Source organism: Malus sylvestris, chromosome 5 (genome assembly GCF_916048215.2).
Source record: "Malus sylvestris chromosome 5, drMalSylv7.2, whole genome shotgun sequence".
Lineage (NCBI taxonomy): Eukaryota > Viridiplantae > Streptophyta > Magnoliopsida > Rosales > Rosaceae > Malus > Malus sylvestris.
The window spans coordinates 24,280,459-24,308,348 of NC_062264.1; the positions used below are offsets into that span (position 1 = coordinate 24,280,459).

At 39.1% G+C, this 27,890-nt stretch overlaps 4 protein-coding genes across 8 annotated transcripts in view; 1 reads left to right on the plus strand and 3 right to left on the minus strand.

Annotated features, from left to right (window-relative positions):
- Nucleotides 1–27,890, plus strand: part of LOC126621711 (cycloartenol synthase-like) — a 99,624-nt gene that overhangs the window by 64,954 nt on the left and 6,780 nt on the right. The window lies entirely within an intron of this gene.
- Nucleotides 1–27,890, minus strand: part of LOC126621690 (disease resistance protein RUN1-like) — a 76,537-nt gene that overhangs the window by 38,236 nt on the left and 10,411 nt on the right. The gene's annotated exons all lie outside the window — the stretch shown is intronic.
- The window catches only part of LOC126621703 (disease resistance-like protein DSC1), a 44,741-nt gene that overhangs the window by 8,613 nt on the left and 8,238 nt on the right, over nucleotides 1–27,890 (minus strand). The window lies entirely within an intron of this gene.
- Nucleotides 876–26,950, minus strand: LOC126621710 (disease resistance protein RPS4-like). Its single transcript, XM_050290275.1, has 3 exons — nucleotides 26,725–26,950; nucleotides 26,570–26,609; nucleotides 876–1,470 (listed from the first exon to the last, which is right to left on the minus strand). The coding sequence occupies exons 1-3, from the start codon at nucleotides 26,806–26,808 to the stop codon at nucleotides 950–952; spliced, it is 645 nt and encodes a 214-aa protein (XP_050146232.1). The 5' UTR covers nucleotides 26,809–26,950; the 3' UTR covers nucleotides 876–949.

A 27,890-nucleotide genomic window follows, 5' to 3' on the forward strand; every position in this document is an offset into this window, starting at 1 on the left:
CAATGGCGACAACGGAGGCTAAGCCTGAAGCCAAACCAGAACCAAAAGAAATTGAAGAGAATTCTGAACCTCTTCTCAAGTACAAGGTAATTAAAACTTGAAAAAAAAAATTATGAGCACCAATAACAAAGGATTATGACTTTCACATGTTTATAACATCTTCTAATTCTGTCCTAAAATTGAAATTATGAATCCTTATAAACAATCCTCAGGGAAGACATCTTCCCGATATTCTTCGCCACAGGCCGTTGTATTGAAGCTGGAAGATGGGAGGGGTCTTCTCCTCCCCTCACAATCTGAAAATGCCTCTCTCAATCGAATAAAGAGTGAACACTGCCAATTTTTTTATAACTACTAACTTGTAACTTATGTACATAAATTTAGCTTCCAAACATCTCTATCTTTTGAACAGTGAGCAATTGAACACTCTCAATCTTTTGATAACTATGAACACTGCCAATTTCTATAAATCTAGCTTCAATAATTTATGCTTTCTGTATGTATGTATTATCAAAATATTTTAAGCACCCGCAGCAACGCGAGGCACTTTTGCTAATGATTATTATGAAACAAATTATTATAGGAGAAGATAAGATAAGACTACATGATCTGTGAATTAAATGATAAATGAAATATTAAAAATTAATAAAAAAAATGTTTGATCAAAAGCCTTAAATCTATAACAATTAGTACCACAATGCCAAACCCATAATATAAATTGTTTAAAACCAAAAACAAAACAAAAAAAGCCAAAAGCTATAGATGTTTGATATAAAAAATTCAAAATCGAACCACCTATAACAAAACGCCTCTTATAAATTACTTGGAGGCCAAAGCGTTACAACAACAAAGACTAATACAAGAAATCCCTCGGCCACAAGGCTTACAAATAGCTTAAAAGATGAGAATACAAACAATAAGGAGAGCTCAAATTTTTAATTTTTCATTTCTAACTTTTTTTTGGGCTACTCCAACATGTAGTTCCTCTCGACTTGATGGTCTCGACATCTTGAGCATACAGCAGGCTGATCCCACACTTTTTCACCTTTGATCCCACAACGTTGAACTCAAAACAGGCCTTGGTGACAAGTTTGTAAAAAGAAGTGGAGCGATTTAAATTTGCTCCCTCTCCAAGTGCAAGCGCACTATACCACACAAATATGTGACCGAAGTCCGAATAAGTAATCACTCTCTCTCCTTCATTAAAAGGACAATGGGAAGGATAAATGGTTTTATGACTTTCACCACTAATAGTTTTAAAATTGCACGAGCATCCAAACATCAGATCTTTATGATAAGTATATTTATGGAGAACAACAGACTGAGAAAAACCCAAAAAATCTGTACAATACCAATTTCGAGGAAGCTTGATAGTTATCGAAGATCCTTCATTTTGATGGCAGAACCAATTTGGAATTTCATTTCCTGCACATACAGTGCTAACTGAAGTCCGAGCAGAGACGGTGCTACCTAAAGTCCGAAAGAGGTAGGGATAAATGAAGTCATTTCCTGTAACATCGATGCATGGAAATCAAATAAATTATTCAACACGTGAAAAAATGGCATAAAGGAGATATGAAAGTGTGTGCTAGTAGACACTTTTGCTTCCAATGATGTAGGAAATGGCAATAGTAGACAGTGTTGCAATGAGCAGCTGCATAAGTGCACGATCGTGCATTTTGTTGTGCCTTAGTCTGTTCATTAGTGCGGAAACAAGATTCAGATTACAACCTCACCAAAATCACACTCAGTTGAACAGAATAAAATACAAGAAATAAAGACACCGAGAAATTTACGAGGTTCGGCAAAAAATCCTGCCTACGTCCCCGGAGAGATATTGCTCTTCACTATGAGAATAACAGTACAAGTACACATGAGTTAAATCAACATAACTCAATCCCAAATCCCTTGCACACCCACTCATAGAATTTTCCCAAGAGCCTCACTCTACCCCAAGAGTTCTTTCACTAGAATACTTTTCACTCTAGCTCTCTTGATTTTCTCTCAACCCATGTTCAACCTTTCCCATGGAAGAGCCGAATGCTCTGTCCACCTTGGATGTTTTTCTGATGCCTTCTCAGAAGAGAGCCGAATGCTCTCTCTCTCTCTCTAATGCCCTACTTCTGCCTTTAAACAAAGAAAAATAATAATAAACACAAACATAATCATGATGCATCATGATGCTCCTACTTTCTACTTTGTCTTTTGACCAAACTCAAAGCCACTCACGTGGCATTCCAATGGGAAACCAAAACAAAGACAAAGTGGAAACAATCCCAAGCAAACATGTCTTCCACTGTTTATCCGAAAGTGCACCACATTATTTTTCCACTAAATGCAAAGCATGCACAATTGCACAAATCATCCACTACCGAAAACACATGGGTCACTTCATTGTTGCCAGCTCAAAAATATGAGCCAATCACAACAATCTCCACCTTGGCGAATACACCATGCAAAAATCCTTGCACCCATCACCAAGGTCCATTGGCCTTACGTACCAGCATGCACACACTGAATCCACCTCATTGGTCTTGTTCCGATTCAGTCACTGCCAATGCATGTGCAGTTGCTGCAAGCTAAAAAATCACCATTTAGCTTCAGACAGGATCTCGACACATCCTCGTCTCCTCCAGCAGTTTTTCCTCCTCTTCATTGTTTGCAACCTGGAAACTAGTCAGCGCACCCGTTTCCAGCAACAACCCATCGAGCCAGACAAAATTCCCACACTTTCTCCTACCTCAGGACCATCTCATCACCTGTGAATCCCATAGCTCCACCTGCTACAAAACCCCTGCAACACTCGAGACTAAACATCACCAGGAGAAGTGTTGCTTCGAGTACCTAGAGGACATACTCAAAGTCTTCCGCCACAAACTTGCTACAACCCGGCCTTGCACTCGTAGCACTGTGGACTCTTGCCTCCGGAACCGGATCTGAACTTGCTGTCTCTTTCAGATCCTCTTTCCAATTTTCTTCCACGATTCCAACCTTTAATAACTTAAGCAGTCTTGTGCCCACCATTATCCATGGTCTCCTTTGTGTATCATTCCACACCAAAGAAGCTTGCACCTGCTCCAAACTTACTGTAACTTTCCATGCAGTAAAGTTTCACAAGGTTCTCGTACGAATCTGAAAGTGAGGGAAGAAGAAAGAGGCCTTTGTCTTCTTCCTCAACATCAACTTTCGCAGTTGATCTAAGCATCCCTGAACACGGCTTCCATTTCTTCAGGCTTCCATTACTCTCCTATACCAAGAGTAAAACCGCCTCTCCCATTAAACTGCTCAACTGAAAAATTCATGGTGAACAACAAATCTGGACCTCCAACGAACCAAAGCCTCCAACCTGGCTCTGATACCAATTGTTGTGCCTTGGTCCGTTCATTAGTGCGGAAACAAGATTCAGATTACAACCTCACCAAAATCACACTCAGTTGAACATAATAAAATACAAGAAATAAAGACACCAAGAAATTTACGAGGTTCGGCAAAAAATCCTGTCTACGTCCCCGGAGAGATATTGCTCTTCACTATGAGAATAACAGTACAAGTACACATGAGTTAAATCAACATAACCCAATCCCAAATCCCTTGCACACCCACTCATAGAATTTTCCCAAGAGCCTCACTCTACCCCAAGAGTTCTTTCACTAGAATACTTTTCACTCTAGCTCTCTTGATTTTCTCTCAACCCATGTTCAACCTTTCCCATGGAAGAGCCGAATGCTTTGTCCACCTTGGATGTTTTTCTGATGCCTTCTCAGGAGAGAGCCGAATGCTCTCTCTCTCTTTAATGCCCTACTTATGCCTTTAAACAAAGAAAAATAATAATAAACACAAACATAATCATGATGCATCATGATGCTCCTACTTTCTACTTTGTCTTTTGACCAAACTCAAAGCTACTCACGCGGCATTCCAATGGGAAACCAAAACAAAGACAAAGTGGAAACAATCCCAAGCAAACATGTCTTCCACTGTTTATCCGAAAGTGCACCACATTATTTTTCCACTAAATGCAAAGCATGCACAATTGCACAAATCATCCACTACCGAAAACACATGGGTCACTTCATTGTTGCCAGCTCAAAAATATGAGCCAATCACAACACATTTTCCAAACCAAATAGTCATATTTTTCTACACCTTCAGTAATTGAATCATTATCGAATCTTGGTGAGCATTTTCTTGAACCATCAATGAAACCCGTAATTCCATGACTTTCCAGAAGTAACTTTATCTGAAAACTTCAAGTGAGATAGTTGGAGTCATCAAGTTTCCCTGTAACAGAAGTAGACACTGTTGAGAAAAGGCTTGTGATCGGAGATTGTACAATCTGCAACTGAGCGACAGTAACCATTTTGAGAAATCTGAAGAAATCTTTCATTGGAGCTTTTGGTCAAGCAGTTGGTAGGCAGAAGAGAAGAAACCAATTTTTTGAGTAATTGGTATATATGTCGATCCCAGTTTATCACAGAGAATAGCAAATTAGAGGGTAGAGAAGAGAAAAGAATGTTTAAAGATTGAGCGGAAGCACCGGACCGTCCGACGATGATACCATATGAAGATCAAAGAAATCTTGAAGAACTCAGTTGAATAAATGCAGAGAATCAGAGAGAGAGCCCGAGAGTTTTAGAATTGGGAATTGCTTTTCTTGATTGTCTAAGTGATGAAGTACTCACCTTAACAAAAAATCATATTGTTACACTAAAAAATTAATCTTTGTACTATTCATTTTATCATTTATTTTGTCCTTATCGTTAAAATTTAAAGTTTTCCAGTTATTTTTATTAGTTTTTTTTTAATAAATTTCACATAACTACCTATCTCATCTATTGACAAGTGGCAATAGCTTGTCCTTTGATTTCTTCTTCACTTGGATCATTGAATTCTCGGCTTGGATCACTGTTTAGGTCTTTATTACTCTACTCTTACACAACAAGAAAAATATTGTGCATTGCTACTGTATCCCATGCGCGAAAAACTATATAAGGTTGTGTAACACAATAAGACATACATATGTGTTGAATTTTTTAAATCAAGAGTTATAAATTAGTATGCATCTGTTTGTAAACAAATGTTTTTAATGCAAAAGGTCATACATTTTGTGTATTTTTTAAACTAAATTATAAATTAATGCAACTCGCGCGTGATGGAAAAAAAAAGATTGTATGCATCTATTGAGCTTAACTCAAACAAAACAATTAGAATAGTTATATATGTATTTAAAATTTGTAAGTAGTAACTAAGGTATAAAATATTGATGATATCGGAAATATCGGTAGTCCAAAAACACGGAAATTTCGATGGAAATATCGGGATATTATCGATATCCATAAAAATTGAATAAAAACCATGGAAATTATAAGAAAAACTTGGAAATTTTTATTGAAACTTTGCAGGATGTTTATTTAGTCAATTATCTATTAGTTTATCACAAAAGAATTGGAAGGAAATGCATTGCATGATGGATTTAACTGATTTAAATTAATTATATAGCGAGCTGACAAACATTGTGAGTGTAGAAAATATGTAGTAATTAATGAAAGAAGTTTAAACACACCATAATCATTTATATATAATGAATTAGTACAATATTTTACACTATATACATTGTATGGTATGATACATGAGTGACTTGATACCACATAGAGCTCCTATCAAGGTCTAAAATATCGATGATATCGGAAATATCGGTAGTCTAAAAACACAGAAATTTCGATGGAATTATCATGATAATATCAATATTTTAGACCTTGGTAGTAACTAATGCGCATGATTGATGAAAAGCCTTTCAATTTAAAAAAATAAAAAAAAAATAAAAAAAAACAAAAGTCAATAAAAATATTAGTTTTCTCCAAGTTCAATACCACTTGCTAAAATTGCTCGTAATTGATATCTTTAAAAGAACAAAACACTAATTTACTCGATCATAATATTGAAAATATTTTGTGATCTTAAACAAATTACGCCTAATTTACACACCAACACAAGAGTTTTCAAAATTACTTGGAGCGAAAGCGTTACAACAACAAAGACTTAAGCAAGGAATCCCTTGGCCACAAGGCTCACAAACAGCTCAAGATGAGAATACAAGCAATAAGAAAGAGCTCAAATTCTTTATATTTCATTTCTTGTCTTTTTTATTTTTAGCTACTTCAACTTGTAGATCCTCCCAACTTGATGCGTTTCACATCTTGGGCATACAGCAGGCAGATCCCACACTTTGTCACCCTACTCAGAAGGGCAAATTCTTGAAGCAAATGATTTATCACAGGGTAGAACTCAAAACAGGCCTCGGTGACAAGTTTGTAAAAAGAAGTGAAGCGATTTAAATTTGCTCCCGCCCCAAGTGCAAACGCACCATACCACACAAGCATGAATTCGAACGGCAAAGGAGAAGGCTTCCTCTCTCTTTCAGTAAAAGGAATAAAGGAAGGATAAATGATTTCATGACTTTCGCCACTATTAGTTTTGAAATTGCACTTGCATACAATCTTCATGAAACCCAAAGAAAGGTAAAAAGGAATGGCATTGTTAGCGACAACAAGAGAGAAAGCAAAACCCAAAAAATTTGTACCATACCAATCTGGAGGAAGCTTGATAGTTATCGAAGATCCCTTATTTTGATGGCAGAACCAATGTGGAATTTGATTTCCCACACATATAGTGCTAACTAAAGTCTCATAAGAGATTTCCTGTAACATCGATGCATGGACATCAAATAAATTATTCAACACGTGAAAAAATGGCATGAGGGAGATATGAAAGTGTGTGTGTGTGTGCGTGCGTGCGTGTGCACAGTGGCGAAGCCAGGATTTCTCGGGGGGAGGGGCGAACTTAAAAGAATGCAAGGTTAAAGAAAAATGGCAACGAATTGCTTCACGATAATTAGGTGGATAATCAAGCATTCGACGTCTATGTGCAGGGTCTGCAGAAAGATTAGCCAATATTTCATCCAACTCAGTGGCCTCACTTTGTTGTGACCTACTTGAAATATTTGAAGGAGGATTTCTTGGAATATTTGAAGGAGGAGGAGGACTACTCGGAATATTTGAAGGAGGAGGACTACCAAAAATGTTTGAAGCAGGATTTAAGCACTGTTTCTTATAGTATTGTTCCATTACGTAATTGTAAAATGAAAAGAAATAAAAATTCTTAGACTCTATGAATACAACTAAGCAATTCAACTAATCATATTCATATGAATACAACTAAGTAATTTAACTAATCATATTCATATGAATACAACTAAGCAATTCAACTAATCATCCATCAAGATTCAAAGAATTCAAATTTTAATTTTCATTCTAAAAAATAATTTCATAATTTCATTCAAAATGTGGCTTATTACCAATAAGTTTAGTTAAAGATGACTTTTGACATGCCAATTTATCTATATGTACAATTATACATACACATGATTCTTCTAATTCTCAACAATTCGTATCAATAATTTCACCCTAAAAAATAATTTCATAATTTGTATTAAATAACTATGACATGAATAATCAATAACCATATATCATTTGATTCACATAATTAAGGTAGGGATTATGCATTTAAGAATTAAAAAATTTACCTTTAAATAGTGATTGGAGCCGGCTCAATCTCTCAGAGGAGAGGAGAGTGGCTCACTGACTTGTGGAACAGAAATTAAAGAGGACTTTGTGGCTTTGGCTTGGCTTGGCTGAGATGGATGGTGGCCCGCTCTCTGTGTGTGTATTGATTATTGGTGAAGAAGACAGAAGAGAAGGATAGAAAAGAGTAAAGGGTGTGCAGTGTGCGGATGGGGTGTGTGTGGGGGTACAGACAAAAGAAAAAAGCTAGGGTTTCATTGGGGTGACACGCGGAAGCGGTCCCCCACCCCATTATAATTTTTTTTTTAAATTCCACTATCAAAACGGCGCCGTTTTGATTTAGTTTTTTAAATGTTTTTTTACCAGGTCCAAAACGGCGTCGTTTTGGCCTGGTTTTTAAAAAAAAAAAAATTAGAATGCAATCTGCACTGCAGATTGCCCAGAAAAAACCCAGAAAAACAGAGGGCTCTGCCTCTGCGTGAACGATTATTTTCCGGCGAGGCGCGCGAGGGGAGTGGCGAAGACCTGGGGTCTAGTGGTGTTTCCCGGCGAGGGGAGTGGCGGCCGCCACTCCTCGCTCCCACGTGGCTTCGCCACTGCGTGTGCGTGTGTGCGTGTGTGTGTGAGAGAGAGAAAGACCCTGTTTTGGTGATCAGCAAAATGAAAACGCACTCGAAACCATTCATATTTATCCCAAGCTTGTGTGAGTGAATTTCTTGAACTGGTAACTGTCTTCAGTGAAGTGCAGCCATCTGCTTGAAGACAACGTAGCACTGGGAGCTCTGGTAAAAATTTTAGACTTGTGCACCGTCCCAGATTCAGACACCTAAGCTTGTCAAGATCTTTAAAATAGGAAGGAATTCGAACCAATTTTGTACAACCGTAAAGATCTATATGCTCAATTTTTGGACAGCGAGAGAGATCTGGAACTTCAGTCAGACGCTTGCAAAAACTTAGTTCAATCACTTTTAAGTTCCCAAGATTCTGTAACATGTTAAAGAGAAATGGAAAGAAGAACATTATTTCCCCAGCAGACCAAAGGCCCATGTACACATAAACAAGGAACAAAATTTTATTGCAGCATTAATTTACAAACCAAAGGCCCATATACACATAAACAAAACAAATAGGGGCCACCCAAGCTAACCTAAAAGACTAACCTAAAAGAGCCCAACCAAGGGCCCAAAGCTAGATACAGAATAAAAGAAAATTCTAGATTCCTTCTACCACCACTGCAATAGTATTTCCCAATCAATCCGAATCGATTTCCCCAGCAGACGCAAAAAATCCTACCAAGCAGCACCGTAGAGATTAAATGGAGGAAAATCCCATCATCCAGCCACGTACACCGAGCCGATCTCAACTAGAAAGTTGAAAAAAGCTTGTGGATTTACCAAGAACAACATTGCCAACAAAGGTAGACAAAGAGAAGGAGGTGGTGTTTGTAAACACCTCAGTCGGTGCAACCACCAAAACTCTACGCACCCTCTCGAATGAACGCAACAAATTGCGTTGAAAACTAACTGCAGACCAGAATGATTGATCGAGGAAGATGGAAGCCCGTGAAGTTAGCATGGGGTAAAGGCAGCAAAATGAACAAAAAGACGAAACTTAGAGAAAAAGGAAAGATCTTCCACCAACCCTTGCCACAGCGAGGGCCGACGGCGATTAATGCAAAAGGTCATACATTTTGTGTATTTTTAAAACTAAATTATAAATTAATGCAAGTCGCGCGTGGCACGTATGATGGAAAAAAAAGATTGTATGTATCTGCTAAGCATAACTCAAACAAAACAATTAGAATAGGTACTAGCAAAAATTGCCCACGCGATGCTGCGGGTTTCAAATGCAACCGGTTCTTGCAATCAGTAAATATGGTTACGAAGTTGTCAATAGTACAAAAAAAAAAACATGTTGACCAGGATAGTCAAATTTTATTAGTTTATTCCGAATGACTTCAACTTCTTCAATAGGTTTGCTTCTAGACTCTTACATATCACTCAATACTTTTGTTAATTGGCCCTAAACTCTAAGTAAAAAAATGAGGCAACTCTAATTAACAATTGCTAATCAAACTGCAAAAACAACATAGTGAGTTTCAACTGTGTTCAAACATCTGAATCAATAGATTCAAAGGTCTTGATATGCATTATTATTCAAACATCTGAATCAATAGATTCCAGAGTCTTGATATGCAATATTAACCAAAGGCATCCATTACATTTTAATAAAAATTTCCCTAATGGATCGCAACGCAGATACAATTTGAAAGATCAAATTCAAACATTGAAGCACTCAAGCAATTTAGATAATGCTTGAAAGATGAAATTCACACACTAAAACCACTCTGTAACGGATTCACATGAGTCACAGTAGGAACTTACCAACCAAAACTTTACCACAGCCAAACACTAGGTCCTTTCCATTAGTTAAGTAGATTTTACGTAGCTGCATTAACATTGAAATAAGGGAAATAAATCAGTAATCTTAATTTTTTTAAGGAACTCAAAAAAATTTCCCAACTTGCTTGTTTTCCTTGCATTAAAAATTATAAGCACTGAGGGGAATGGATATGTCCCAACAAATAATGCGAAAATCAATAATAAAGATTTTTATATAAATTTTGTGGTTAATGTGTATAGCAAGTGCATTAGAAAATCAAACCTTGAATATAATACAGCGAACATGGCTTTGCGAGTAGCCCACTTCAAGCACGATGGAACTCTGATGTGACTGTCGCATCATGCCACGTATAGAAAATACCAATTGATAAAGAGTCAAAATTCAATAAGTTTATCTCACAATTATTTGATTTAAACTGATTCTTTTCATATGGTTCATCACATAAGGGGTTTCTGAGTAATCCAAGCAATTAAGCTACTGGCAGGATTTGGAGATAAATCTTGAAACAGTATGAAATTCAATGACAACATAAAGGGCTTAAAGGGAAGTAGTGGTACTGGTGATATTAGGATACAATCAGAAAAGCATTTAAATGCTTAGCTTTTAGTTTAACACACTTTTCTTCTTTAGAGAAGAGAGGCAGGGGAAAGCAATAGGAACAGTCTGATAGGTTCTAAGTTTTATACATACATACATATTGATACACACACACCAATATTCATTGACCATAAAGTATTACATGCAACTCAAAAATTAAAAATAAGAGAGAGACTTGGTGGAAAACCCGAACTCCCTTACCCTAAAAACTCAATGCGCAATTAGATCATCAAGCTTCATGTCATATTTTTTTTTCGTTTAAGAAAACCTTCTTCCAGTTCAAGTAATACCAATTTATGTTTAAATACATTAAATATTCAGAATACATAATTTGGAAATAGAAAAAAACATAAACATAATCATACCTGGAGAGTGATGGCAAACGTATTATATCAGCCAGAAAAACCTTGCAAAGAACAAAAATTCCACAAAATCAGTATATTAGCACTTCCTGCAAAACCCCAAAATCAAAAATTAGAAAACTCAAATTTGATAACATAATACAAATTTGTATCTGTTAGAGTAGACTCCATTTAAATTAGAATAATTAGGTTTAGGATAAATACCCAAACAGTTCTACTTGATTTGGTCCTTGCTGCAAAAATGCAGGCATGGTGTTATACACATTAGACTTTTTCTTGCCGGTCCAGCAACGACCACTAACACAACAGGCACAATTAAAAGGTCCACCACTTCTCCAACAAAAAACCTACTTTACACAAATTTTTTGAATTATAATCAAAATAATTAGATTAAATGCAAAATTAAAACTTATATCAGAAAATGCAATTGAAATTAACCGAAACCCTAATTGAATTGAAGCCCTTGTTAAAAAAAGCTTCACTGATATTGAAATTAAACAAAACCCACCCTGATTTTGAAACCTCAGACTCAGAGTCTCATACCTTAAATTTGAGCATCGAACCTGAGAGGCAAAGCCATGAAGATTGTTAATAACGGCGTGGTCCGTTTCGCTTGCGTCCGGCAAGAAACAGTTCGCCCGAATTCCAACACCCAAAAGCCTGGCTGCTTGATACTTGAAATCGAGTTTTTGGTTCGAGGGTTTAGATTAAGTGTGAGAGTGTGAGAGATTGTGAAATTAAATTTGTTGGTTTGAGGGTATGAGGGCTTGAGGGGTTTTGCGGTGCCTGTGAGCGAGAGAGAAAGGAAGCGAGGGTTGATGCAGTGAAAAGGTAAACGGAATAGAGAGATGAGGAGAGAGAAGAGAAGACCGCAGATAGAGAAATGGAAATGGAAGGAAAAGTCGGGAAGAAAGTCTGAGCGGAGCCTTTGACGATGATCAACGCGTGGCCAAGAAAGAAAGAAGAGGAAGCCGAAGGAAAACATCGAGAAAAAGAAACAAAAACAAAAGGTTAAACTATGAGTGACCCGTGGCCAAAAAAGGGCAAAATCGAAATTTTGCTGTACCAAGCAAACAACAAAACGTAGGAGTGAGAAGAAACAAAGGGCATTTCTGTTCTTTCACTGTTCACAAACAGTGAAAAATAGTGCCAGCCGAACTAAGAATTAGTATATGTATGATATATGTATTTAAAATTTGTAAGTGGTAACTAGTGCACGTGATTAAAGAAAGACCTTTTAATTTTCAAAAATAAAAAAAAAACAAAAACAAAAGTCAATAAAAATATTAGTTTTCTCTTCAAGTTCAATACCACTAGCTGATATCTTTAAAAGAACAAAACACTAATTAACTCGATCCTAATATTGAAAATATTTTGTGATCTTAAACAAATTACGCCCAACTTACAAACCAACACAAGAGTTTTCAAAATTACTTGGAAAGCCAAAGTGTTGCAACAACAAAGACTAAAACAAGGAATTCCTTGGCCACAAGGCTCACAAACAGCTCATGATGAGAATACAAACAATAAGAAGAGCTCAAATTCTTTATTTTTCATTTCTACGTTTTTTTTTTTTTAGCTACTTCAACTTGTAGATCCTCCTAACTTGATGGTCTCAACATCTTGGGCATACAGCAGGCAGATCCCACACTTTGTCACCATTCTCCGAACGGCCCCTTTTTCAAGAAAGCGACTTATCACAGGGTAGAACTCAAAACAGGCATCAGTAACAAGTTTGTAAAAAGAAGTGGAGCGATTTAAATTTGCTCCCTCCCCAAGTGCAAACGCACTATACCACACAAATATGAATTCGGGCCGGAAATAACGCTTCCGCACTCTTTCAGTGAAAGGAACAAAGGAAGGATAAATGATTTCATGACTTTCGCCACTATTAGTTTTGAAATTGCACTTGCATACAATCTTCATGAAACCCAAAGAAAGGTAAAAAGGAATGGCATTGTCAGCGACAACAAGAGAGAAAGCAAAACCCAAAAAATCTGTACCATACCAATCTGGAGGAAGCTTGATAGTTATCGAAGATCCCTTATTTTGATGGCAGAACCAATGTGGAATTTGATTTCCCACACATATAGTGCTAACTAAAGTCTCATCAGAGATTTCCTGTAACATCGATGCATGGACATCAAATAAATTATTCAACACGTGAAAAAATGGCATGAGGGAGATATGAAAGTGTGCGTGTGTGTGTGTGCGTGCATGTGTGTGTGAGAGAGAGAGAGACCGTGTTTTGGTGATCAGCAAAAGGAAAACGCCCTCGAAACAATTCATACTTATCCCAAGCTTGTGTGAGTGAATTTCTTGAACTTGAAACTGTCACTGGCGCAGTTGCCACTCGCATAATTCTCAACCGTGTGTCGGCCATTATATTGGTCCTTGCATTTTCATCCAAGTTTTTGCACCTAACAAAATGAAAACGCCCTCGAAACAATTCATATTTATCCCAAGCTTGTGTGAGTGAATTTCTTGAACTGGAAACTGTCTTCAGTGAAGTGCAGCCAGTTGCTTCAAGACAACGTAGCACTGGGAGCTCTGGTAAAAATTCTAGACTTGTGCACCATCCCAGATTCAGACACCTAAGCTTGTCAAGATCTTTAAAATAGGAAGGAATTCGAACCAATTTTGTACAGCCGTAAAGATCTATATGCTCAATTTTTGGACTGCGAGAGAGATCTGGAACTTCAGTCAGATGCTTGCAAAAACGTAGTTCAATCACTTTTAAGTTCCCAAGATTCTGTAACATATTAAAGAGAAATGGAAAGCAGAACATTATTGACTTCGGCCAACTAGATTTCCAGAGGCACCATAGTTTATACAAAGAACGAAAGTAAGCACATACACTTGTATTAAAAAAATTTGAAAAACAGAAAAGGAAGCATACATATACCTGGTTTTTACTGCAAAGTTTTTCTCCAGCAAAGCTGCCGGGCAATCGAAGCTCAACAAGATTTTTTGGAGAAAAATTTGTTGGAAGAGATTTCAACGGGTATTCCTGCCAGTAAAGATACCTGAGAGAATTGGGAAGAGACTGAAGACCTTGAGAAAGGTCCATAATGTTGTTGTACCTCTCGCAATAGCGAGCATATAAGTATTTCCGAATTTTCGACCAAACTTAAAGTAATCCTCGTACAAGACTCTTCGACGAGGATCATAAATCATCAACAATCTTAAATTAGACATCTTCTTGAAGGGTGATCCACATAATTCCAACCGTGTAATGTTAGACGTGTCAAAGGATATGCATTGAACTGTTGAAGTTCCCTGGAAATCAAGAGAAAATAGTATAATGAGAATAAATGTACAACAAATAGTTTGGTTGGTATGGTATGCCAATGGTAATTGCTACTTTGTTTTACGCTACTTAGTTTGCCTAAAATCTAATATTTTTTAATTAATGTGGAAGTGTAAAAAATATATAAAAAATATATAAACGCTCGTAATGACAAGCTTTACAACTTTCGTGAAGAGCTTAACTTTGAAATTCGCCATTATAATCATATAAATCATAGATCAAAATTTAACTATTGATTGTTGTTTACATTTACGCTTCATTTTTCTCATCAATTTTTTTTTTTTTTGGATTTTCTTTTTTGAAAACGTGATCTATTAGAGGATGCAGGAAGATGAACGGTTTGGATCGTTGATATTATGTTCAGAGTTTTACGGTTAGTGAAAATATTGCTTGATGTTTATAAAGTTTCTACAAACTATATGACATCGACTCATATTTCAGTTAATCGTAAATATCGAAACGTGATATCAAAGATCTGAACCGTTCATCTTCTTACATCAGCCAGATGATCATGTTTTCAAAAAAGAAAATTTTAAAAATGAAATTCAGTAAGAAGAATAAAGCGTAAATGATAATCGACGGTTAAATATAAATTTAAGATTTATGGATTATAGTGTTGGATTTTGAAGCTGACCTCTTCATGAAAGTTGTAATATTTGTTATTATAAGTGATTGTGTGTGTGTATATATATATTATTTTTTTAACATTTTTTACACTTCTAAAATAATTATTATTAATTTTTCTCTCAAATAATTATATGAATAAATACATAATATAATATTAATAATATTGGTAGGTACGATATACCATCGGTATTGGTTTTGGATAACAGTACTGAACCAAAACAGTATGGTATGGTACAAATACCGTACCATTACCAATTGGTATAAATTTTTGGTAATAATTTAGTATGGTATGGTTAGTAAGACGGTTGGTACGGTAATTTGGTAAAAAATTTCATCCTACATATACTATAACCCGGTTCTCCGGTACTGTTTTGCACTGTTAATGAACAACGAAATATCGAAATTGCCCTCGCCTTCTCATGCTTTACAGTTGTCTTGCCTTCTTTTTCCACAGTAAAAAGATGTTTATACCCTTCAACTCACCTGTCCTTCATCGCTGCGTACTCTGGCTTCACTTCTTTTGGATTTTTCTTTTGCTTTTCACTCCATCTGCCCTTCACACAGATGAGCCGTTTCTCTCTCATTTCTCTCATATTCGAGAGACTTCTCTCTAGGGGTGGAATTTTTTCCCGAAAATCCCGAACCGTCCCGATCCCGTCCCGAAATTTTCCCGAAAAAATCCCGAACCGAATTTCCCGAAACCGAACCCGTCCCGAAAGTTTCGGGTTGGGATTCGGCCACAGCTTTGAAAGCTTTCGGTAATCCCGAACCGAACCGATTATTATATATATATTTATTTATTTATTTTTAATTTTTAATTAGAAATTAATTGAACCGTTGGATTTGTTAAAATCAAATCCAACCGTCCATTGAGTTAGGTTAGGTCATTTGTTAGGTAGGTGTTCTTTCTCTCTCAGACTCACTCTTGCTCTCTCGCTCACAGTCCCTCTCTCACAGACTCACACAGTTAGTCGGAGCGAACCCTCTCGCTGTCTCCTTCCTCTCCAGACGTAGTGTCCTCTCACGCTCGGTCGTGGTCCTCTCCAGACGCTATCCTCTCGCACTTGCTCTCCCGGCTGAAGTCCAGGTTCGTCTTCGTCTTCTTCTTCGTTTGAATCCCACCAGTTATTTGTGATTGCCTGTAAGGTGTTTGTCTAATTTCCTGATCTTTGATTTGTTTATTGAGTTTTGTTTTATTTTCGTGTGGAATTATGATTGCCTGTAAGGTGTTCGATGATATTTCTGATGCCCTGCTATTATTTCTTTTGTTTTGTTAAATGTGTCAATGGAGAATTGTGATTGCTTGGAAGGTGTTTGATAAAGTTTCATAGTGTTTTGTTATAGGTGTCTATAGAGAATTGTGATTTCCTGCAAGGTGTTTGATAAATTTCCTGAGTGTATTGTTATCGTTTCGGTTGTTTGGTTTTATGTGTCCATGGAGTGTCCACATTTCCTGCAAGGTGTTTGATAAATTTCCTCAGTGTTTTCTTATCGTTTTGTTCGTTTGGTTTTCTCTGTCCATGGAGTGTTGTGATTGCCTGTGAGTTGTTTGATAAATTTCCTCAGTGATATGTTACTATTCCATTTGCTTTGTTCTTAATTGCCCGCAAGGTATTTGATAAGTTTCCACAGTGACTTGTTACTTCATTTATTTTGGTTTATGGGTTCATGTAATTCAGGTTGGTTTTGTTTGGAATTGCAGGGTTTTAGCTAATGGCAGTTTGTGATACTTAATGGCAATTTGTTTTTAGCTCAGATTTTCAAGTTTCCACAGTGACTTGTTACTTCATTTATTTTGGTTTATGGGTTCATGTAATTCAGGTTGGTTTTGTTTGGAATTGCAGGGTTTTAGCTAATGGCAGTTTGTGATACTTAATGGCAGTTTGTTTCAAGCTAATGGCAGTTTGTTTTTAGCTCAGATCTTCCCGAAAGTGTTTATAATATAAACTATGTTTTCCTTTTGGATTGTAACTTAATCTAAATTCATTTGGAGTTTGGTTTGTAAAACCTAACTTATTTCATTTTGGTTGCATGCACTTTTAATTAACTAGAACAAAATCGCGCTAAAGCTAGGGCGTCACCCGTAAGTGGCGCGCTGTGTGGCCTGAGCACAGTGATAAGTGAGCAAGGGTCGTTGTATCTCCATCGGCACCCGGATGCAGTGTTAAATGAGCAAGGGGGCTATAGAAACTTCTTTTCGAACGACTCCACTCAAAGTTGTTTGGGAGCATATGCTCCTATCAACTTTACACGGGACACACAAAAGAAGTACTTTGATCCTATTAGACGGGGAAGGGTGAAGAAGCTAGGACAGAAGGGTAGAGTTCAAGAGAGCAAAATGCGTTTAGGAACGTGGAATATAGGAACCTTGACTGGAAAATCTATGGAAGTAGTAGAAGTTATGGTGAGGAGAAGGATAAATATTATGTGCCTACAAGAAACTAAGTGGGTTGGTCGTAAGGCAAAGGATCTAGAAAACTCAGGGTTTAAACTATGGTATTCGGGCACAAATAGAACGAGAAACGGTGTTGGCATCATCGTGGACAAGACCCTGACACAAGATGTTGTAGATGTCAATAGGGTAGGAGATAGAATCATGGCAATCAAGATTGTAATAGGACAAGAACTTATCAATGTGATTAGTGCGTACGCACCTCAAGTAGGGTTGGATACGAGTTCGAAGGAGAAATTTTGGGAAGACCTTGGAGACTTGGTGCAAGGAATTGCTCAGACGGAGAAGTTATTTATAGGAAGAGATTTAAATGGACACGTGGGCAGGGAGACAGGCAACTATGGAGGTTTTCATGGTGGCCATGGTTTTGGGGAGAGAAACGAGGATGGGGAAGCTATCTTGGATTTTGCAATGGCATATGATCTCTTCTTAGCCAACACCTTCTTTAAGAAAAGAGAAGAACATGTGATCACCTACAAGAGTGGGTCGTCAAAAACACAAATAGATTTTCTTCTAATGAGGAAAGGGGATCGTATAACTTGTAAGGATTGCAAAGTTATACCAGGAGAGAGCGTGGCTAATCAACATCGCTTGTTGGTGATGGATGTACATATCAAAAGAGTGAGAAAAAAGAACAAGACTTGGAAGTGCCCAAGGACTAGATGGTGGAATCTAAAAGAAGAAAAACAAGCCATTTTCAAAGAGAAAGTAATCACCCGGTGTGTGTGGGATAGAGAGGGGGAAGCTAACCAAATGTGGGATTCCATGGCTAGTTGTATCCGAAAAGTAGCAAAAGAGGTATTAGGAGAGTCCAAGGGCTTTGCCCCACACCAAAAGGAATCTTGGTGGTGGAATGAGGAGGTACAAGCAAAGGTGAAGGGTAAGAAGGAATGTTGTAAAGCCTTATACAAGGATAGGACCGATGAAAATGGTGAAAGGTATGGAAAAGCGAAGCAAGAGGCGAAGAAAGCTGTGAGAGAAGCTAAGTTAGCGGCTTATGACGATATGTATAAGCGACTAGATACCAAAGAAGGAGAGTTGGATATCTATAAACTAGCTAGAGCAAGGGAAAAGAAGACAAGGGACCTAAACCAAGTGAGGTGCATCAAGGATGAGGATGGAAAGGTTCTTGCTACAGAGAACGCGGTTAAAGACAGATGGAAAGGTTATTTTCATAATCTTTTCAATGAAGGACATGAAAGGAGTGCTTCTTTAGGGGAGTTGAGTAACTCAGAAGAGTGTAGAAACTACTCTTTTTATCGTAGAATCCGGAAGGAAGAAGTGGGTGTAGCTTTGAAGAAGATGAAGCATAGAAAAGCAGTAGGCCCAGACGATATACCAATCGAAGTGTGGAAAGTTTTGGGAGAGACAGGTATAACATGGCTCACTGACCTTTTCAATAGGATTTTGAAAACGAAGAAGATGCCGAATGAGTGGCGAATGAGCACTTTGGTGCCTATCTACAAGAATAAGGGCGATGTACAAAATTGCATGAACTATAGGGGTATTAAGCTAATGAGTCATACAATGAAGCTCTGGGAGAGAGTCATTGAGCATAGATTGAGGCAAGAGACACGGGTTTCGGACAACCAATTCGGGTTCATGCCAGGGCGCTCAACCATGGAGGCAATCTATCTCTGACGAAGATTGATGGAAAGATATAGAGATGGGAAAAAGGATTTACACATGGTCTTTATAGATTTGGAAAAAGCGTATGATAGGGTCCCAAGAGACATTCTTTGGAGGATTTTAGAGAAGAAAGGAGCACGAGTAGCATATATCCAAGCTATACAGGATATGTATGAAGGAGCAAAGACTGCCGTAAGAACTCATGACGGACAAACCGAAAGCTTTCCCATAACTGTAGGTTTACATCAAGGCTCATCCTTAAGTCCTTACCTTTTTGCGTTGGTAATGGATGAGTTAACAGGACATATTCAAGGTGATATTCCTTGGTGTATGCTTTTCGCAGACGATATAGTGTTGATAGATGAAACTCAGGAAGGGGTAAATGCAAAGCTTAACCTTTGGAGAGAAGTGTTGGAATCTAAAGGTCTTCGCCTAAGCCGATCAAAGACAGAATATATGGAGTGCAAGTTCAGTGCAAATGGAGGCCAAAACGAGTTAGGGGTGAGGATCGGAGATCAAGAAATACCAAAGAGCGACCGTTTTCGTTACCTAGGATTTATCTTGCAAAAGAACGGAGAATTAGATGGAGATCTCAACCATAGAATACAAGCTGGATGGATGAAGTGGAAGAGTGCATCCGGCGTGTTGTGTGACCGCCGTATGCCACTGAAGCTCAAGGGAAAATTTTATAGGACGGCAATAAGGCCGGCGATGCTGTATGGCACAGAATGTTGGGCGGTGAAGCATCAACACGTACACAAAATGGGTGTAGCGGAGATGAGGATGCTTCGTTGGATGTGTGGGCACACGAGAAAGGATAAGATTAGGAATGAGGATATCTGGGGTAAAGTAGGAGTAGCCGAAATTGAAGGAAAGATGAGAGAAAATCGGTTACGGTGGTTTGGACATGTGCAAAGAAGGCCCACTGACGCTCCGATTAGAAGATGCGACTATGGGACAGAGTTTCAGGGCCGAAAGGGCAGAGGAAGACCTAGGAAAACTTTGGAAGAGACCCTAAGAAAAGACTTAGAGTACTTGGATCTAACGGAGGACATGACACAGGACAGAACACAATGGCGTTCTAAGATTCATATAGCAGATCCCACTCAGTGACTTGGATTTTCCAAGTCTCCAACCGAGAAGTTTTCCTCACTCGGGAAATTAAGGGAACACTACCTCAACCTATATGCTCCACTCACAAAGCTTCAACATACAAGCTTCAACAAAAGAAAATTCAAAGAACTTAGCGAAGAAGGCTTTGGTGTATTTAACACAATACGTTGAAATGAAGGAAAGCTTATTTATTGATATCCCCGATAAGTTACAAATATGTACATATACTTGAGTCAAAATAAACAAACAAGAGGGAGCCTTCACAAAGGTTGCTTAGGGGAAGTCTCAGCAGTCGGTAGAGCCCCAGAAAGAGAAGGCACCGGAGGGGGATCATTCGGAGCCTCAGTACTGGACAAAACCCTAGAAGGATGAGGCATCAGAGGTTGATCATTTGGAGCTTCATTACGCGATACAGCCCCAGAAGACGAAGGCAATAAATGCCTTTGGAACAAACCCACAAATCTCTGATGATCAAGTAAAACCTGACCATCAGATTCCTTCATCTGGTCAAGCTTCCTCTTCATGTTTGTAGCATAGTCATGTGCGAGCCGGTGCAACTGTTTATTCTCATGCTTGAGCCCTCTAATCTCCTGTTTGAGACTCATCACTTCAGCCGCCAATGATTCAACTTGGCGGGTTTGAGCAAATAGGCGTTGGGCCATATTAGACACAGAACCTGCACACTGAACACTGAGAGCCAGAGAATCCTTAACAGCCAACTCATCAGACCGTTTGGAAAGTAGTCTGTTATCTTTGAGAGTGAGAAGGTTCCTGGCCACTACCGCAGCGGTCATATCATTCTTCATCACGGAATCCCCAACGGTAAGAGGACCAGTAGGGGAGACGAAGGATGGGCGCCATATGTTGTCTTGAGAAGGCGGGGCTGCCTCTTCAACAAGGTTCAAGTCAAAACGACGGTCGGAGGGGCCAGACATTTTCAAAGGTGTTGAAGAGAGAAGAGGTCGGATAAATCAAGATCTTAGAAGTGCAAGAATGGAGCTTCTATTGGTGGATATTCAAGTGTGCTTTGGAACTTAATGTCAGCCCCTATAAAAATCTGCACTCGACGAAGATTCAGAAATCGAAGAGGCGCCTGCTCAGAAATCGAAGAGGCGTTTGCTTTCTCAAAAGCTGGGCTGCTCAGAGACCACGAGGGTCGATCTTAGAAATCGAAGAGGCGTTTGCTTTCTCAAAAGCTGGGCTGCTCAAAGACCACGAAGGCCGATCTCAGAAATCGAAGAGGCTTGCTTTCTCAAAAGCTGGGCTGCTCAGAGACCACGAGGGCCGATCTCAGAAATCGAAGAGGCACCTACTTTTCCAGCCTTGTCAGCACCTGTCACACGCACACTCAGCTTTGCGGAAATTATGGACATTCTGTCGAAGATTTCTGGCGAAGTAGAAAGCACATGAATCGTACTGTTCAATCACCCACTTCCCACACGCAACAGTAGCTCATGGGTACCACAGATAACTTTGCCAAAGTTCTCTGACAAAGTTGAGACACGTGAAGCTTGCAGCTCCCACTACATCGCTCTGACCAAGAAGGGTAAAAGAATTGCAAAGAAACAACACTAACAAAGTTTAGACACATAAATTTTGAAGGTCTAGCTACCATATTATTACCCACAAGGGTAAAGGAACAGTACCACTGCTGGATAATTGGAAAGTCCCGGTGTGTCAACCTCTGTGCTTCGTGGCAAGGTAGACTAGCAAACATGCCCAACCTTTACTCACATTCGAGAAAACACTCCCAACAAGATTGCTTGCTCCAAAATCGAAGAGGCACCGCCCTCCGAATCTCGAGAGCCAGACTCCCAACATGATTACTTTCTCAAAAATCGAAGAGAGGGTAAAGGAACAGTACCACTGCTGGATAATTGGAAAATCCCTGTGTGTCAACCTCTGTGCCTCGTGGCAAGGTAGACTAGCAAACATGCCCAACCTTTACTCACATTCGAGAAAACACTCCCAACAAGATTGCTTGCTCCAAAATCAAAGAGGCACCGCCCTCCGAATCTCGAGAGCCAGACTCCCAACATGATTACTTTCTCAAAAATCGAAGAGACACCGCTATCCGAATCTCGAGAGCCAGACCCCCAGCAGGATTGCTTTCTCAAAAATCGAAAAGGCATCGTTCTCCGAATCTCGAGAGCCAGATCCCCAACAGGATTGCTTGTTCGAAAACCGAAAAGGCACCACTTTCCCAACTTCAAGAGCTGGATCTCCTTGGATAAAGCTTGTCTGTAATCTTCACACATAACATCAGCTTTCCAGATACCACAGACCACTTTTTCAAAGTGCTCTGACAGAGTTAAAACATGTGATAAGCTGGCAGCTCCCACTACCGTGCTATAACCAAGCAGGGTAAAGGAATAGCATTATTACTTGATGTTAGGGAGACTCCTATATATGTCGACCTCCATCCCTAACGGATAGGCAGACCTGCAAAAATGCTCAACCCTTTCTCTTATCTGAGAGGGCACTCCCAACGAAGCCTTTCGAAATATTCAGCTTTCTTTCCCCCCGATAATACCTCTATAAACAAGCTATACTAGAGCAAGAATATCTCATATCATCAGGGTTAAAAGCAAGAGTATCCCATATCATTCTTTTTCCCTGTCTTTTCCTTTGGCCTTGTTCTTACCTGCAAGACAAGGAGAAAGAGAGCAATCAGTCAGCACTTGGAATCAAGCTTCCAACCAGGAACTGACTGCCGGGAACCTCTTACCTGATTACTTACTTGGCATTGGTCTCGAGTACTCATCTTCAACATCTTATGCTTCCAGGGAAGATACCGCATCTGCCTGAGGAACAGATAGGGCAAGTGAGAAGGATACAAGGAAGCATGTGGAGACAAGCGTAACAGCACACGTGCCGATACATCCACTACTCTGTCAAAAGCAAAAGTATCCCATATCAGCAGGGTCGAACGTACTCTAGATTTGATGGACTTGTTTTGACCCTCAAATTCTTCAGTCGGCCTTATACTCTGGAGGAAACCAGAAAACCCTCCAGCCCAGTTCAAGAATAAGCCTGTGGAAAGTTACTTCTTCAAAAGCAAAAGTATCCCATATCATCTTTCCTCATTTTTCTTCTCTTTATCCTTCATGCTGCCTGCAAGATAGGGAGAATGTGAACAATCAGTCGGAGCTCTGATTGCTTACCTTGTCTTTCACCTCTTTCAGCAGATCCCCTAGCTCGGCGACTTGGGGGACTCCTACTACATGGTTTGTATCGCGCTTGACCAAGCATGAAACTACAAGTAAGCTTCAAGTGAAATTGATACATTACCTTGTGCATCTCCACCAGTTACAGATACCACCCCTGGATGGAGGAAGAGTACTTCCAGAGAAGATGCCACATCTACCTATGAGACAGATAAGGCAAGTCAAGACGATACCACACTCCGGTACTTAGAAGTTTCGTGGCTACGAGATCATTCTCCCACAATATTTCCTAATGTCATTTGTACTAAATCATTCACTTGTACTCACTAAAGGAGAGCTTGAACCTATGTACTTGTGTAAACCTTTCACAATTAATGAGAACTCCTCTATTCCGTGGACGTAGCCAATCTGGGTGAACCACGTACATCTTGTGTTTGCTTTCCTATCTCTATCCATTTATATACTTATCCACACTAATGACCGGAGCAATCTAGCGAAGATCACAAAAAGTGACCGTTTTCGCTACCTAGGATCTATCTTGCAAGAGAACGGAGAATTAGATGGAGATCTCAACCATAGAATACAAGCTGGATGGATGAAGTGTAAGAGTGCATCCGGCGTGTTGTGTGACCGTCGTAGGCCACTGAAGCTCAAGGGAAAATTTTATAGGACGGCAATAAGGCCAGCGATGTTGTATGACACAGAATGTTGGGCGGTGAACCATCAACGTACACAAAATGGGTGTAGCGAAGATGAGGATGCTTCGTGGGATGTATGGGCACACGAGAAAGGATAAGATTGGGAATGAGGATATCCGAGGTAAAGTAGGAGTAGCCAAAATTGAAGGAAATATGAGAGAAAATCGGTTTCGGTGGTTTGGACATGTGCAAAGAAGGCCTACTGACGCTCCGGTTCGAAAATGTGACTACGGGACAGAGGTTCAGGGCCGAAGGGGTAGAGGAAGTCCTAGGAAAACTTTGGAAGAGACCCTAAGAAAAGACTTGAGTACTTGGATCTAACGGAGGACATGACACAAAACCGAGCCCAATGGCGTTCTAGGATTCATATAAAAGCCGACCCCACTTAGTGGGAAAAGGCTTTGTTGTTGTTGTTGTTGTTGTTGTTGGTAGACAATTTGGAAGTTTGGTTTGTAAAACTTAACTTATTTCATTTTTGTTGTATGCACTTTTAATTAAATAGTTTGGTAGATAGACTTGTTAGTTGCTTCCTTTATATGAAAATTGAAACATGTGGTATTGTGATATTTGTGGTGAAATTGAAACAGGTGGGCTGGGCAGTGACTGTAACCTTAATTTTTTTTTTTTGGGCAGTGGCTGGCTGCAATCTTAAAAGCCCAACATTTTGGGCTTCAAGGCCCAATCCCGAAGTATCCCGAAAATCCCGAAACACTTTCGGGAATCCCGAATTTCGGGAAATGCACATTTTCGATTCGGTTTCGAGATATAAAATCTCATCCCGAAATGTTTTGGTTTGGGATTTGGGAAAGGAGTTTCGGTTCGGGATCCCGACCCGAACCACCCCTACTTCTCTCTCTCTAGCCTCAGTGCCGCTCACCCCCATTCCTCTTCATCATCTCTCAGTTATTTCATCTTCTCTTAAAAAAAACTCAAGCCACTCAATTTCTCTAAACCCTAGCCGTCACTCATCCAATTTCTCTCAACCATGGCCTCCATTTTAGGCCTCGAGTTTACAAAATCTGGAGAGCTTTCTTTCTCGCCTGCAAACGAAGGTGGCCGAGTATGAGAGCCCGTGGTGGACCGCCGCCAAAAAACCCGACGAATCCGCACTGAGTCAGCTTATAGCAGCCGAGAACGACTCGCGCGATGTCGACCGCCACCGCCACCGGCTCATCGGCTCCACACATTCTCTGGTATTCAAGTTCTTTTTACTTTTCTGGGTTTTTCTTTTAAGAGATTTTGTATTTTTTTTTTCTGATGAGAATGCAGGTTTTGGATTTAGCTTTTAATTTTCTCAGATGGGATTTTGAATTTATTTTGTGGAAATTCGATTTGAAGTTGTATATTTTTTTGGGTCAATTTTGAATTACAATTTGAAGTTAGATTTTTTCTAGGTTAATGTGAATATGGACGATGAGCCTAGACTGCATTAGTTGCTTTACTCAATGGAACATACAATTAGTGGAGAGTAATTCATATGATAATTTTATATATCTGGATAATTGATGTTTCCTTGTTTTAGTTGTAGTTTTGGTTTAATTTGTAATTTGTATGGTGCTTAAGAATCCATAGCTTCTAAGGTTTGATTATTTTCTATTTTTAACTTATCCTTGGGTAAGCAAATTTGATGAAATTATTTTTTTGCTTCGCTTTTCGATATTTTCAGACCTAGTTTGGGAGTGAGGTGCTTAAAAAAAAAAGCACCCATGAAAAAAAGCTGTGAGGGTTTTAGGTGTTTGGTAAACTGAAAAAAAAGGGCTTTTTTTGGAAGCTGCTGTGAGAATAAGCTGAAATCAAAGGAAAAAGATGAAGCTGCTATTTGCAGCTTTTGAAAACTGGCTTTTTTTCAAAGCACACGGAGCTACAGTGCTTCTTTAATGAAAAACCCCACTATTAGACTGTTTTTTTTTTCAAAAGCACTTTTACAAAAAAGTTTACCAAACACTATGCTGATTTATTTCACAGCCGCTTATTCTCACAACAGTTTTTTTTCAAAGCACAGCAATACCAAACCAGCTCTCAGGCAATTGAAGTTGAATATGGAGAAGGTTTTTGCACATTTAGACCTGTTGGACTCTCAAGTTTGATGTGGTAATTAATTTAATGAGTTATGTGTATATTAGTTGAAGAGGTCGCACTTGGTGCGATGGCAAGTGTCTTCGTCCATGAGCGGTAGGTCTCGGGTTCGAGACTTGGGAGCCCCCTCTCCATAAATGGGGGTAAGGCTAGCCGACATTCACCTCTCCCAGACCCTGCGTAAAGCGGGAGCCTTGTGCACTGGGTACGACCTTTTTATGTGTATATTAGTTAAATTGTGTTTTGTGTTCTGTCAAATTTGATGTACTAATTATACTTTCTGCTGCTATAATTTACTACTATTAATTTTTACTTCAAGTATGATTTTTTGAACGACAAACTGCAAGAAGGTTTTCTTAAACGAAAAACAATATGACGTGAAACCTGATGATCTAATTGCGCATTGAGTTTTTTTTGGTGAGGAATTTCGAGTTTTCCGCCAATTTGGAAGCTTGATAGTTTTCGAAGATCCTTTATTTTGATGGCTGAACCAATTTGGAATTTCATTTCCTGCACATACAGTGCTAACTAAAGTCCGAGCTGAGACGGTGCTACCTAAAGTCCGACAAGAGGTAGGGATAGATGAAGTCATTTCCTGTAACATCGATGCATGGAAATCAAATAAATTATTCAATACGTGAAAAAATTGCATAAAAGAGATATGAAAGTGTGCTAGTGCGTGCGTGGGTGAGAAAGACAGAGAGAGAGACCATGACAATTTCTTCTTCTTTATGTTGCTGACTTTTCAATGGCCCAGTTTCCACTCGCATAATTCTTAACTGTATGTCAGCCATTATATTAGTCCTTGCATTTTCATCCAAGTTTCCGCAATTAACAAAGTTAAAACACCCTTGAAACAATTCATATTTATCCCAAAGCTTGTGTGAGTGAATTTCTTGAACTTGAAACTGTCTTCAGTGAAGTGCAGCCCCTTGCTTCAAGACAACATAGCACTGGGAGCTCTGGTAAGATTTTTATTTTCCCTTTCGCCGACACACCTTCAGTTTGGATAAACAGCACTGTGAAGGCAACCGGTGATACCTTCATTTTGGATAAACAACACTATAGCCGTAGAACTAGTCGATCGCGGAACATCTTCAGTTTGGATAAACAGCACTGCGAAGAGGCCGATTGGTTATCTATCCAAGTCTCGGTCGAGAAGGATTTTCGAATCCTTATTGGCAGATGTCATCTCATTAGCCTTCTCGGCGAAGTGAGGTGTTACCAGGTTACTACATTCGGCGCATTAACCACCGAATTTGATATTGAACTTCGCAGAACTAGCAGTCTTGTCTTCAAGCTTTAGAACCTAAAGGCCGAGGTGTGTTCCTTCCTCGGCTGCAATCGCAAGATCAAGAAGCTAGCAGCGCGACCAACGCAACATCAACAAATTTTACTCACCGGTCGAGCTCGGCCGTCAAGTTGGCACGCCCCACATATCACCGAAGAACGTAGTTAGCTCATAGATTACTCGGCCTGCGCGCCACGTAGGCTTGGTAGTTTTTAGGGTCAACAACCACACAAACATGAATTCGAACGGCAAATAAGAAAGCTTCCCCTCTTTCAGTAAAAGGAATAAAGGATAAATGATTTCATGACTTTCGCCACAATTAGTTTTGAAATTGCACTTGCATACAATCTTCATGAAACCCAAAGAAAGGAAAAAAGGTAGGGCATTGTCAGCGACAACAAGAGAGAAAGCAAAACCCAAAAAATCTGGACCATACCAATCTGGAGGAAGCTTGATAGTTATCGAAGATCCCTTATTTTGATGGCAGAATCAATGTGGAATTTGATTTCCAACACATATAGTGCTAACTAAAGTCTCATCAGAGATTTCCTGTAACATCGATGCATGGATGCACATGATATGCAC

Excerpts from the sequence above, each read along its gene's own strand:
- LOC126621710 (XM_050290275.1), bottom strand. The coding sequence starts at position 26,808 with ATGGCTGACATACAGTTAAGAATTATGCGAGTGGAAACTGGGCCATTG. Across the intron at positions 26,610-26,724 it reads AAGAAGAAGAAATTGTCATG|GAAATGACTTCATCTATCCC; the intron begins GTCTCTCTCTCT and ends TCGATGTTACAG. Across the intron at positions 1,471-26,569 it reads TACCTCTTGTCGGACTTTAG|GTAGCACCGTCTCTGCTCGG; the intron begins GTAGCACCGTCT and ends TTCGGACTTTAG.